This window comes from Argentina silus (assembly GCF_951799395.1).
Source record: "Argentina silus genome assembly, chromosome: X".
NCBI classification, from domain to species: Eukaryota; Metazoa; Chordata; class Actinopteri; order Argentiniformes; family Argentinidae; genus Argentina; species Argentina silus.
Window position 1 is genome coordinate 30,776,478 of NC_139653.1, and position 15,176 is coordinate 30,791,653.

The following is a 15,176-nucleotide window of genomic DNA, read 5'->3' on the forward strand; positions in this document are numbered from 1 at the left end:
CCATGTTTTTAAGTGTACACATGACAGCGCCATTTGACAGGCAACTAGTTCAGAAATAAGCAATGTTTTAAGTTGAAACATCTGGGTATGTAGCCAGCTAGCCAGACAACACAGTGAGGAAGGAATCAGTCAATTTGGCGTAAAAACAAATGGGTAATAGTGATGATGATTTAAGCGAAAACGGTAACTTGGCTGATAATACGGTGTTAAAGTGATTGCATCACAATCAAAGAATACCATGACAAATATCTGGAGACAAACATAGCAAGCTTGTATAGAAAGCTCCATAGTACTATACAGAGATTTTAGCTAGATTGTTAAAGTTTGTTTGGCTTTGATGTTTCAACTTTAGAGGCGTATAGGCGACTGGATGACGGATAATACGATGGTAAAGTGAAACATCACTGTAGACACCCAAACAAACATTGAACACTGTAAATATAAAAATATAGCCTACTTAATGCTCGACATTAAGCATACCGACACATGCAATTACACTTGAAACCGAGAGTAGACCAATATCCAGGTGTGAGATGAAAATAATTGACTAAATTATGTGGAATATGTTGTGGTTAGTTCATACTGTTTTGCTTGTGTCCTTATATTTCCTTGTTTAAGTACACATCATTCAGGTTTCAACTTCAGAAAGCAGACCACACTTTATTCAAAACCATTTTATTGATTAGATTATTTATAATGTCTTGTTACTTATCCAATAGATTATTAAATATTAAATGGAAAATAAAAGGGTGCTATGATATTTAGCTTGTACCAAACTGGTCCAGATGAAACGTTTGGAAATCTACTGTAAAACTGGTAAAGCGTTGTGGCTAGTAAATAAGATAAAACTCAACTTTCAATATGATAGCAAATTATTCTTCACAGTGTGTACTGGGTTTTACCATATTATGACAAGACTACAGCCTAGTAGATACTGTCACAGAAAACCAGGTTCTTACTCAATTGACCCTTGAAACAAATTAACCTTTGAAAGTACTAAAACATGACAGAATATTTGTTTCACATGAATACACAAAACAGTACAATATAACTGGATAACAAATAATATGTAGGGTTTATAAAATTACATAATATCTTTACAAATGTAATCCCTTATGAGTCAGACCAGAAATAACTATTCATTTTCATGAACTCTGAATGGTTCTGCATGTGCAGTTACTACCACTGATGGAGTGCCAATTCAAGAATGACTGCCAAGAATCTCATCTAAGTTTATATCTTTCATCCAGTCATCATTCCCAGAGCCAGACTTTAGCAGAGAGTCTATAAAGTCAGAGTCTGTGTTGATCCCTGGTACTGTATTATCTCCCTCTTGGAGGAAATCAAAGGTCAGGCGGTTGGCCCGATTGCTCTGGTAGGTGCTGGGGTTGTGACTGGGTGCTGCAAATGTGCCTGCAGGTACCCTCTGTTCAGGGGAGGCTTGGTTGAGGTTGGCTAGAGCTGGTAGAGGGGGCATCATGGGCTGGCTAGGTCTGGGGGCAGCAGTGCCTCTGCTTCCAGGGTTGAGAGGGAGCATTACAATGTCTGGTGCCACCTGGTTGGGTGGGCCTATGTGCCTCTGTGAGTAGTGATGGCTTGCCATGTCCAGCTGCGCCCCCTGAGACTGCAGTGGGTTGGGCAGCCTCCTGACACCAAGTCCAGGCACAACATTGGCTTGTTTGGCACCTGAAGCCCAACCCATGTTAGCATTTGTCATCATGCCCAGTCCCTGCCCAGACATTCCCATAGGCTGTTGACCTGCTGTTGTCCTAGGGTGCTGTACATTTGTGACATTACTCACCCCAAAAGTGTTGCCTTGATTGTTAAGCCCTGGGAACTTGGGTTTATTTGGATTTAATCCAATCCTGTTTTGGTTGTTGTGTTGCTGGAGTTGGCCAACACAGGAGCCCTGATGAGGATCTGCCCCACTCCCAAATCTCCTGTCAGAGGATGTAGGGGTCATCTTCACAGCCGGACTGTTCGGCAGATGACAAGACATGGACTGAAGATCACTCTGATCAGGCCCATTGCTAGTCAAAGACTGGGAGGAACTCAAACCTAAATGCAACAAGAGGGGCCATTAGCAAGAGGGGCCATTAGCACTGTGGGTTTATTCATACTGTTATAGAAATTAAATGAATATATTGGGCATGGCAGGACAATATGTACTCAGCATTATACCAGTGGTATACTGTTGAATACATGTTCTGCTGCCGTGGCCAATCTATAGAATATTCAGAACAAATAATATACCTGTGAATAGAGTTGTTTGTTGGACTCCCACCATACTACGTGGTTGCTTATAGTCTGGCGGTGGTCTTGTTAGATGACGGTTAAACTGATCTTGTGTACTGCCCTTGTCCTGCAATGCAACATAAATAGAGGATACTAGGATGCTGTACTTAAATTAGTCTTATATTTTTTCAATACGTGTAAAAATGTATCACAGTTTCAGATGACATTATATTAGCTATGCTTTAATGTACCATGTTGCTCACCGAGTCATTGATGATGTGTTGCTGTTGGGCCAACTGTCTTTGCATGGCCTGGTTCTTGCCTGTGGCTTTCTGTTGGCTGTTAGGAGCTGTGGGTCGTTGCTGTGTCTGGGACTGGGCTACCATGGCCACTATGCTACCGTTGGTGGGCAAACGTGGTCCAGGGGGCATGACCTGAGAATGCTGCCAGAAGAGAGACAATGAATAAAGTTGTTCCTATGGTGACAAATAAGTTACATTTCTAGACCAATACTCACACAATCCAAGCAAAACAATGCAATAACAGACCTGTCCCACTAGAGGGCAAACTTTCATTACAAATTTTAAGGTTCAGGCAAAAATTATGTGCCACCTCCAGACTACAGTTTAGGCCACTCCCCCTGACTTTACAGTTTAGGCCACTCCCCCTGACTTGGAAAGAGGCAGTGGAAAGACGGGGGGGGGTTGGCATGAGGGACATTGGTAACCAATTTCAGCAACCAGATGCACATTAGGCTAAAAACACTGACACACTTATTGCAATGTTAAAAGTGATTACTGTAATTGCTGTTTTTATTTTTATTTGATTTTGTGAACTTTAAAAAAAAAAAAAAAAAAAGTTTTGATTCATGTTTTCACCAGCTTAGCTGTTTACTTAAGGATAGATTACTGTAACTGCATGATACCAGAAAATACTTTTTGTGTCCACTTGTTTTTTGCAGTTATAGCCATAAATGTTCATCACTGGTCTAAGTGTAGGCTCTCTCTCTGTGAAAACTATCCCACTGAAACCAGTTTTTCTGGATGGACAAAAGCACACACTTAGCATGGGTTGGCCTCTAGAGTGAACTACATTTACGCATTTGTCATCAGGGGGTTAACTTGCACCACATCCAAGTCAGCACACAGTGTGTATACAATGTCAATCACCGTGTTGACTCAAAACATTTCCCAGGGCAAAAACTAATAGACTGCAGCACACTTAGTTGTACAGAGCTGTTACTTAGGGAACATATGTCTTACATAGGATGTCTTTCCAAAGGGCCACACCAATGGTCCCTCAGTGAAAACAGAGGGAGGGAGGGAGGGAGGGAGGGAGGGAGGGAGGGGGAGAGAGAGAGAGAGACTTTTGTCATAAGAAGAATTCCACACTCTGACAGGCCATAGAGAGAAGGAAGGGTAAGTGTAGAACTGAAACCCTGTGTTGTAGAGTTTATATCAAGAGGAGAAGGAGGCACCAAAAGCCTAAAGTCCATAGTAAAGGTAAGATATAGGTCAAGGTGAATGTCTGTGACAGACAACTTTTAGGACGGTAAAATAAAATCTTATTTTGGTTGCGGAAATACTTGCTAGGTAGTTGAAAGAAAGTGAGAAGGATGGATCAATGGATAAAAGTTGGTCAGAGGGTAGCATATAGGCAGCTAGAAAGTTGTATAGATAGATAGATAGATAGATAAATAGATGAAAGTATAGATGCAAGAGGGGAGGGAGAGATAGATCAATACAATGAAGAGTTTCATAAGTATGAGTCATACTGAGAAATAAGTAGTGACTGCCAAGAAAGGATGATGGCTGAGTAGTTGAAAGAAAGTGAAATAGTTGGATGGACAGATGTATAAAGATAAACAGGGTAGGATAGCTAGATAAATGAGAACAGGTTTTACAGTATAGCTAGATAGAGAGGGGAAGTAGGTTATAGATAGATCAATGCAATTAGAAGTTAATCAGTATAGGTTTTATTGAGTAAAGCAGTAGTGACTGGTGATAGGAAGAAAGGCTGATGGCTAGGTAGTTGAAAGAAAGTGAGATAGTATGATGGACAGATGGATAAAAGATGGTTAGAGGCTAGGATAGCCAGATAGTTGACAGGTTAGATATAGATAGACAGATAGACACAAGCTAGCTGAAGCATGCCCACAAATTATTACAATTATGAGGAAGAACAATAGTTGGACTTGCTGAAGCAAGGCCACTACTAATAAGTAATATGAGCGAGGTTATGATGTGCAAAGCATGTTCATAAGTAGTTCCTACTAGACATGTCAATTAAATACGTTTAAACCAATTATTTATCTAATTATAGCATACAGTCTAAATACATCGATATATGCCATCCTATTGTTAAAATGCAATGTTTTGTAAATAGAGACCTATTGGGTCTTTTCGACGCATATAGGACAATATTTCGACAAATTTGCTGGGAAACTTGTTAGCCGGCAAGATAGCTAATTAGCAAATGTTTTGCTAGCAAATCTTCAAATGACAGTTTTTATCAGTTAAAAAGCAGTTGTAGGAATATAGGCAACATGAGGTATTGAATTGTGGGCTGGTTGGATGTTTGGTTGGATGAATGGTTGGATGAATGGATAGATGAAAGAGGATGGATAGATGAGAGAGGAGAGGTATAGATGGATCAATGCAATTGAGAGGTTAATCAGTATGAGTTATACTGAGTGAAGCAGTAGTGACTATGAAAGAAAGAAAGGATGATGGCTTGGTAGTTGGAAGGTTAGATAGATAGTGTTTTAGAAGGTCATAGATAGAAGGTTAGATACTATGCCCTGCGTAAGTATTGCAACTCTATACTCCAAAAGTTTGGATTTGAAATCAAACATTGAGGTTAAAGTATAGATTCTCAGCTTTTATTTGATGGCATTTGTGTAAAGATTGGTTTTACCATTTAGAAATGACAACACCTTGTATACATATTCCCCCTATTTCAGGGTACCAAAAGTAATGGGACAGATTCATATAATGTCCAAATTAAGCACTCATGTTAAGTATTTGGCCCATAATCCTTTGCATGAAATAACTGGCTGAAGTCAGTGACCAATTAACCCCACCAGACACTGGGTATCTTCTCTGGTGATGCTTTGCCAGGCATGTACTGCAGCCATCAGTTGTTGTTTGTTTGAGCTCTTTTTGCCTGAAATCCTATTATCATGAAATTAATTGCATGTTCAATTGGATTTAAATCTGAAGATTGACTTGGCCAGTCAAGAACCTTACACTTTTTGGCCCTAGTTTCTATGGCAGTATGCTTGGGGTACTTGTCTTACTGTATGATGAAGCACCCTCCGATGCATTTCGAGGCATTTGCTTGTACTAGAGCAGACAAGATGTTTCTGTACACTTCAGAATACATTCTGCTACTGCTGTCAGTAGCTTGTCATCAATTAAGACAAGTTAACCGGTTCTAGTGGCAGCTATACCTTTTTCCAGACCTCTGCAGACTGTTTAAATACTTTTTCTTGGAATGTATAATGGACCATTCAGTGGAAGCCATACAGTACATGCCCAAACCATAACACCCCCTCCACTATGTTTCACAGATGAGGTGGTATGCTGTCAATCTTTGGCAGATCCTTTTTTCTGCAAACTTTCCTTTTGCAATCACTTGGGTACATAATCATATCTGTCCACAATACCCTTGTCCATACCTCTGCAAGCTTTTTTAGGTACTTTTTAGCACACTGTAACCTGACTAGAGCCTGACCAATAATAAGGTTTACGAAGGAGAAGGACAGCTGGCCGTCAGGTGACGGTCAGCTGTATCCACGTATGAAAGAAAGCAACACATCACATTTTCATGGAACTATGCTTAAAAGAGCCGAGTTATGCAACACTCCACCATGGTTTAAACTGTGTTTTCGCCACTGGCTATGCAAGTTTGTGCTCTTACAGTCATCTGGTTTGGGGTTCTTTGTAGGTAAGTAAGGTAACCTTTGTCATACACATTGTGAGAGTACGTTATTGGACTTTTGACTGCCGCTTTAGTTTCTAAACATTTATTTTTCTTGCTAATTGGGTGCTATTGGGTTCTTGCTATTGGGTGATCATTATTACGATTGACCATTTGTAAGATATTTGTTAATAGTATTGCCCTTTTGCCTACTGAGTTGTTTACGGAGAGCTGTGATTGCTTTCTCCGGAATAGCAAGAGTATTCCTTGTGGATCTATCTATCTATCTTGACTTTATGGGTGGTGAGAACCATGTAGACTCAACCATCGACATTGCCATCTTGGATTACCCATGATATTTGCTACTATCTTGCAGCTCCCTACCTCTTGCTGGAATCTATCTCTGTGTTGTGTTTTTACTACCAAATGTTGGAACCCCTTGGATTACCCTCTCTTGAATCTTGTATGGCCCGGTGAAGCGCTTGCTTTGGCAAGGCCTGACAAGAAGATTGCCTCTACTCATTCCAGCGATGTGCTCACCATCCCATCGTGAACAGAGAAATTAAACATTTGTTTGTTTCTTTGCCTTCTTACAGGTTGAGTTCTGTGTGTTTACATGAAATGGCACAGCAGTGTCAGTTTTCATCATGTTCTTTAGCTCATGTGGGTGTGCAGTATCAATTCAGTGTTTCAAGTTTTGGGGTCTTTTTTACAGTTAAAAGTGCGTGTGGCTGGTGTTTCTAGCTTCAACAATATAACTGTGGGTTTCGGGTTGCTATACTGGGCACAGTTCAGTGGTAACTCTGATTAACAAGTTGTGCTCAAACAGATAGCTGCACAATATGTTAGCACAGTGTTCAATGATCATGGTTACCATGTTATGCTGTATGCATGAGGCTCTTTATTGCTTTAACTAAGTTTGGCAACATTGCACAATCATCATGCTATTTTCATGTGTGTTGCAGGTTACTAGGTTGGAATGGCTTATTTTCCTGTACTTGCAGGAGCTGTCTGACTCAGTGCCAAAGACTATAGGCCTTAGCACTTGAAATCACCTGTCCCCCACCGTTGAAATCGGAGAGGGAGTTACAAGTTGACGTTATCAAACACGTCATATAGGGTGCTAAGTGGAGAGCTAGGAGTGTAGCCTAATGCGGTAGACATATAGCCTAATGAATTTGGGAATAATATTTTGAGAAATCAAATCAAAGCTGTCCGAGGCAAGACTGATAATGACATCAATAAGCACTACAGTTCCGGTAACTTCAGTCTGGCTACGACTGCAGTAGTAGGCCTTAGCCTAACGAATTTGAAAAAATAATTGCAAGTGAAGTTCTGTATGCAGCTAATTTCTTACAGAACTGGCTATATCAATACGGAACCAGCGTTGTGTAACCTTGGGTAGCAGTCGCATCTGTAATCAGATAACTTGCGTTTAAAATCTTGTCTCATCTAACAGTGGGTATGTATTTTGAGAAATCAACGCAAGTGTAGAGCTAGCCCGATGGAATTTTGCCTTGCAAATATTTTGTCTAGCTATTGGTGTAAATTGTGTTGAACTACATGCCATAAATGTAAAATGCAGGTACCGGGTAAGAACGCAGATACATAGTTTTAGATTCACATAATTACATAATGATTAATTCACATCCAATTACTCCAAACCTAATCTAGGCAAGGCAAGGCAACTTTATTTATATAGCACATTTCATACACGAGGCAGACTCAAAGTGCTTCACATAAAAACATGTCATACAATAAAATGAATACTTAAAAAGTAAAAAAAAAAAAGAAAAAGAAAATGCATTATAGTAAAAAGTAGTGCAATGTGGTTAAAAGTGCAAAAACTTAAAAGCTAAAAAATGCATTATAGTAAAAGTGCAATGTATTTAAGATTTAGCAGAAAGCTAAAGTGAACATGAATGTTTTTAGCCTTGATTTAAAAGTGGTCAGAGTTGGGGCAAGTCTTAAATCTTCAGGAAGTTTATTCCAGCTATTTGTTGCATAGTAACTAAATCCTGCTTTCCCATGTTTTGTATTTACTCTGGGAACCATTAACAGATTGGTCTCAGATGATCTTAGTGGTCTAGAAAGCTTGTGTAGCGGAAGCATTTATACTTGATATACTTTGGCCTTATGCCATGCAGTGATTTATAGGTGAGCAGCAGTATTTTGAAATCAATTCTCTGACATACGGGGAGCCAATATAAGGATTTAAGAATTGGTGTAATGTGTTCAAATCTTTTGGTCTTGGTAAGAACTCTAGCAGCAGCATTCTGAACAAGCTGTAACTGCCTAAGAGTTTTTTTCGGAAGACCTGCAAGGAGACAGTAATCTAGCCTACTAGTTATAAAGGCATGTACAACTTTTTCTAAGTCTTGTGTGGACATGAGTCCTCTTAGTCTTGCTATGTTTTTAAGGTGATAGTAGGCCAATTTTTTTTACTGATTTGATGTGGCTGTTGAAATGTAGATCCGAATCCATAATAACCCCGAGATTTCTGGCTTGGTTTTTGGTTTTCAAGGACAGAGAGTGAAGGTGTTGGGTAACTTTCAGCCTTTCTTTTTTCTCGCCAAAAACAATTATCTCAGTTTTGTCCTTATTTAATTGAAGGACATTTTGGCACATCCAGTCTTTGACTTGCTCAATGCACTGTCACAGCAGATCTATGGGGCGATAGTCATACGGTGATAGCGATACATAGATCTGAGTGTCATCGGCATAGTAATGGTAGTCAATATTATTATTTCACATGATTAGCCCAAGTGGGAGCATGTAGAGGTTGAATAAAGACGGCCCTAGGATTGAACCTTGGGGGACTCCGCACATCACGTTAATTGGTTCCGATACATAGTTGCCAATGGAGACGAAATAATTCCTGTCTTGTAGATATGACCTGAACCAACTTAAAGCTGTGCCTGAAAGTCCTACCTAGTTTTCCAACCTGTCCAAAAGTATTGAGTGGTCAACAGTTTATTTTGGTCGTCCCACCCACCGCCCCAGCCTCCAGCTGCAGTGTGCACAGAGCAGAAGGGGGGTTTGAAAAGTTGGGCTCCTATATCAGAGCAGAGCCATCCAATTACGCCAAACCTAATGTATTACCATTTTCATTAAACATATTAAAACAACATAAGTGTCCTGACTGAACTGGAGTTTTTGATCCGAAAGCGTTTTATGGGGGGCAACATTTACCAATAACCAATATATCTGCCAATACTTTATTTGTTTCTACAGAATTCTTTTTTAGCACAGTTTTTATAAGAAACCAATGGCAACAAGGTGTTCTTAATGCTGATTAGGCAAACATCCATATCTCATCTCAATAATGATCTCAAGACCTTCACATGTTTGTGTACTGCATATTGATATCAGTGATTTGCTGTTCAATCTAACTTGACAGTTTGATCATCAACTTAATTATTTTTCATTCATTTGCAAACACATACAAAAATGCACTGTGAAAATCACTCTTAAAACATACTGTTAGAATACCCCCTGCACTTTCTGGTAAATTCCAGTAATGGTTTATTCTAGAACTTCCCCTCCCCAAGATGAACTTTATCAAAGTGGTAAATTCCACTCTCTTCACAAGAGTAAACAAACCTGCATCATGCAGTCCATGCTGATATGGTTGATTGGAACTACACACCCAAGTTGTTTGTGACAAGTTAGCTACAACGTTTGACTCTGAAATTCATAAGAACAATTCATAATAACACAAGCTTAGCCAAGTTAACTAGTGAACTAAATGATTGGTAAATAATGTCTTACTGTGTGACTCCTTATGCCGAAAAACTCTCTTGTTCAGTCAACATAATTTTAGTTAGCAACTGTGCTAATTGACTGCAGTCCAAAGGGGTAACGTTATTTGCTAACTTCAGCCACTTCAGTAGGCACTCCAGTAACAGCAATTGCCAATAAACACAAATAAAATTCATTTGTATATATTTTGCTCTGGAAAAACCCAATTACACAGATTTTCTATAATTTCGTAATGTGAGGCTGACGCACATCTTTGGTGCATTGTCAGAGGAATATGTGCAGATACAGATATTTCTGTAAAAGGCCAATATTGGCCGATTATATCGGTGCTCCGATATATCTGTCAGGCTCTAAACCTAACCATTCTTTTTGAGGATAACTAGTGGTTTGCACCTTGCAGTGAAGCCTCTGGTAGTCTCTAACAAATTCACGCCTACCTCCTGGAGAGTATTCCTGATCTGTGGGACAGTTGTTTTAGTTTTTTTCACAAAAATGTGAGCATTCTTTGGTCATCTTTTGGTAATATAGTTTTTTTTGCAAGCCATTCCTGAAAATCAAAAGTCAGACACCGCAGGGCAATACCAAAACAAATAATCTATTGCTTCGGTTTCCGCTCTACAAAATCTGCATAGTGGCGTTCAATGCCCCGTATGGTGAGCATTCTTTTGGTTGCAATCATTTTATGAAAATTTTACATTTTTAAAATGATCCTAATATTTTCCATAAACATTGTTTTTTTTCCAATCAAGATTATTTGCTGTAATGTTTGATGTGACTGTTCTGCAGGATGACATTGAAATTGTAACCAGCTTTTTATGGCTTGTTTTAAGAAGTTCATAATTAGGTTTTAATCCAGAGAGACTAGAGAAGTTGTCCAAGTCGTTAATAAAACCTAGGAGTGATCTGGATTGAAAAAGCTTGAATCAGCCGCATTCATTGACACTATTGTATATAGCCCTTGATCATATTATTGAATTTGATTTTAGTTGTTAGCATTTCAATGACAAAAAAATATGGTGACAACGGAAAAACTTGTTTAACTCTCTGAACCCCACGCGGTTTCTGGCCGTTTTTTTGCTCCTGTCACATTTTTACTCACTGTGGGCTCATTTTTCACTGCACCTGCAAGTTCTGCACCTCTATGGAGAACTCAAAAATGTATTTTGTGCAGTATAACACAGTTAGAATGTCATACAGTCATAAATCATAAAAGAAGAAAAAACGTAAGTTGTATTTCTTTGATTATTTATTCAAAAATGGAAAAAATATGGAATCTATATACACAACATTTTTCCAAGTGCCCACAAGTGTTACCAATATTGGTAAAAAAAAAAAAAAAAGGGGGGGGGGCTCCACATGCTATACTTATTGAACTATTTACAGGTTTCTCTACACACTACTCTGCACATCAACTCTAGAAAGTCATTTCACCAGGCAGAGGCACCAGAGTCATGCCAGTCACCAAAGCAGTTCCTGTCTAAAATCAGGCACAGTGCCACACCACACTTTCTACACTTCCATGCAGTTATTTTTTTGTTGCATAGAACACAGGAAAGCCTTCCTTCTGTGGCCTTTTTCAACCTTCCCGCATCTGTGTTTATAGCCACAGGGATGCAGGTCTGTGGGGCAGGTGTGGATGGTGTGGCTGGTGGAGCAGGTGTGGGTGGTCTGGATGGTGGGGCAGGTGTGGATGGTCTGGATGGTGGGGCAGGTGTGGATTTATTTTATTGCTGAAGTAAATTTGAAAATCCAACGATAATTTCAATTTTTATAGTTTCTGGCTATGATAAATGGTGTAATTTTGGCGATTTTTTAAAAGACAACATGCCTTTCAAACTCGCCGGCGGGTTGTGGGGTTCAGAGTGTTAACACCTCTTGACAATTCAATCCTGTCTGAGAAGTATCCATTATTAAACTTGTGGTTGCTATACCTAACGTATTTGATAAGATATTCTCCAAAATAATGGAGTGAAGGCATGTATAAATGAATTCTAATCACACTTTATCAAACGCCTTTTTGAAATACACTGTGACTTATAGGCCTGATTCTCTGTTTCATAATATTTTATTATTTAAAGTATTTCAGATGTCATTGTCGTTTGTTATCTCCAATGTATCCATATAAAAATCCTGTCTGATCATGATGATTAATATCAGGTAAGACTTTGTTAATAGGCTCTTTGCACTAAGTGACGTCAAAAAGGCTATCCCTGTACGTTAGTTTCCAGCCAAGATTGTTCTCACTGCAATGCAGACTGTTACACTCAATAGTCCCAATTCAGATGAGGCAATAATATTAAATAGTATAATAGCGACCATGAAGTGAAAAGCACAACCTATAAAATTACGGTAGTAAACTAATTACGTATTTGGCTAGTTTGTTGGGGAACCAGACAAGGGGTAGGTATTAGTCTAGTCTATAGCCAAATGTAGCCTAAACAAATATAATAGCCTAATAATCAACAATGTCCAATGCATTCTTTATTATTTATATGCATTCATTTAACTCACGCACCCTTAACTTAACCCTAACTTATTTAATGTGACTGAGCATCCAATTTTCCGCCTTCTAGCGGAAACTTATGGCTATAGCTTCATCTTCTCAAGATTCTTACCCCTTACTCCACTTAAAAACATCCTTTACACATTCACATTGATCATAATTTAAAATATAAGATACACAATATAGGCTATGCCTGTAATACCTGCAGAGATTTCTCAGTGGTTTGAACATAAGCCACTTTTGATCTAGATGCACACGATAGTTAGTCTAAAACAGAAAACTGTTATCCAATAAACAACAGGCAGGCACCATTCCGAAACATATTAAACAGCAAGGGATCTTACAGTATCTCAAAAAAAGTTGTATATACTTCTACTGGTATACCATCAAGATCAGAAGTTTTTCCAGTCTAAAAGGATTCAATTGCCTTAAGAAGCTAATATTATGTGATTTGACCTTCACACATTTTTGTACAGATAATAATCTTACATTATCTTTAGGAAAGAAGCCATTGCAATAATCATCATTGGGTGGAGATGGAGGAGACTGAAAAGAAAACATATGCTTAAAATATTTTAAGAACTTCTTTATGGAAGATCTCTTTCCGAAAATCATTCAGTGATACATCACATACAGTTGTTTTTGTTCTTTTTGTGCACATTTCTCTATTGAAGATTTTTCACCATTTTCCATTCAGTTTGCTTTATTTTTGTAATATACTATACTTGATCGTTCTTGAATAAGTTCCTCCAGTTCGTTTGGTTTGTTTTCTAAGTTGTTCTTTGCTTCTATAGTACAGTTTTCATCTGCATCCATGTCCTGTTAATTTCTCTATTTCTGTTATTAGCCTAATCTTTTTCATCATAATTAAAAAATAAAATAAAAAAACTATCCCACTGATCAGGAACACTCTCCAGGTAGGTGTGAATGTGTCAGAGAATAATAATAATAATGATAGTAATAATAATCTAGCCAGTTAAACTACAGAGGCTTCACTGCAAACCACTAGTTATCCTCAAAGGTTACAGTCAGGTTACAGTTTGCTAAAACCTACCTAAAAAGCGTGGAAAACAGTCTTGTGGACAGGTAATCATGATTATCATGTACCAGAGTGATTGCAAGGGGACATTTTTGAGAAATAATAATCTGACCAGGATTTACAGGATTTACCTCATCTGTGAAACATGGTGGGAGGGTGTTATGGTTTGGTCATGTATAGCTGCCACTATAACTGGCTAACTTGTCTTAATTGATGATGTAACTGCTGACGGCAGCAAGTTTACAGTATAAGTATACAAAAGTATACTTAACACCTTGCATACAGAAACACCTTGTCTGCTCAAGTACAAGCAATTGACTCCAAATTCATTAGATGGCACATCTTACAGTAAGACAATGACCCAAAACATACTGCCATAGCAAGCTTCTGCCATAGCTTCTCAGGACCAAAAGTAGAAGGTTTTTGACTGGTCAACTCAATCTTCAGATTTAAATCCAATTGATATTTAGTATTTGGTCAACAATCCTTTGCATGCAATAACTGCCTGATGTCTGCTAAACATTGACCCCACCAGACTCTGGGTATCTTCTCTGGTGATGCTCTGCCAGGCCTTTACTGCAGCCATTTTCAGTTGTTGTTTGCTTTGAGGTCTTTTTGCTTAAAATCGTATTAACTGCATATAAGCAGATAGATGACAGAAGGATGGAGGATAGATAGATAGATAGATAAATAGATAGATAGGTAGATAGATAGTACGAGCCTAGTGGAGTGTGTAGAGAGTTGGTTGGTTGAGTGGTTGAGAGTGGTAGAGTTGATTGGTTAAGTGGTTGAGAGTGGTTTCAATGGTGTAGAACTGGTAGCCAAGAGAGTGCATTGTTGTGTTATCATTCTAAGAATGTGTTCCTGGTCTCTGGAGTTCTGAAACTAAGCAAGGCCACCTAATAATAAGTAGGACAAATATTAAGCGTTGAACTTGCTTGAAGCATGTCCAAAACAGCTGAACAGAGGTTAATCCCTCTACTCTCAACACACATTTAAGAGGAAGCAAACTTCAAACACAGAGTTAGGAGGTAGCAGCGAGTCCGCTCCCTCTGGTTCACTGCATCCAATTATTAGCACCGTGAGAAATTATGACCACTCACAGAAGTTTGCACCACAGAGACAGATTTTCTTCACATTACATTGGAATGGGCCTATTCCGCCAATCTCTTTGTTGTAAGAAAAACCCTATGAAGAGTGTTTTGTTAGCATGTACATCTGAGTAATCCTCTCTTTGTCATCCTGACATGTCATAAAGCTGTTTTCCACCCCCCCTACCCCCCCTCATTCTTCATAAGCTTGGCGTAAATTAATACCACATGGCTTGGGCCTCAGAGAAGGAGTGCTGTGATTTAGTCTCCCATCCTGCGGCAGTGCAGGCAGCTGACAGCCATCCAGGCCTGGCCTTGCCGGCTCTCACACTGCACTTCCTCCAGTCTGGAGTCAGGACGCTGTCCCAGGGGAGGGCCTCGGCATCTGGACTTGGCCGCGGTTCCCTTTCCCAGGAAACAAGCACTCCCTTCACAGCACTGTTAGCCTGACCTGGCACTCTCAACCCCCTGGTCTCATATCCTTACAGAGATATGGTGCCACAAGATCAGGGAATATTCAAAACATTTTAAATCTATCAAGCACAATGGTTTACAGTGGCCTTTCTGTTTTGGAATCTATAACTAATCTATATCTAATAATCTATATCTAATAACTAGCATTATC

General features: G+C 39.1%; 1 protein-coding gene across 1 annotated transcript in view; it reads right to left on the reverse strand.

Annotated features, from left to right (window-relative positions):
* Positions 1 to 670: 670 nt before the first annotated feature.
* The window catches only part of maml2 (mastermind like transcriptional coactivator 2), a 53,920-nt gene continuing 39,414 nt past the window's right edge, over positions 671 to 15,176 (reverse strand). Inside the window, exons 3-5 of the mRNA XM_083696371.1 lie at positions 2,499 to 2,678; positions 2,254 to 2,362; positions 671 to 2,058 (exon numbers count right to left, since the gene is read on the reverse strand). Of these exons, the coding sequence (XP_083552497.1) occupies positions 1,202 to 2,058; positions 2,254 to 2,362; positions 2,499 to 2,678 (1,146 nt within the window). The 3' untranslated portion in view covers positions 671 to 1,201. The remainder of the gene's footprint in view (positions 2,059 to 2,253; positions 2,363 to 2,498; positions 2,679 to 15,176) is intronic.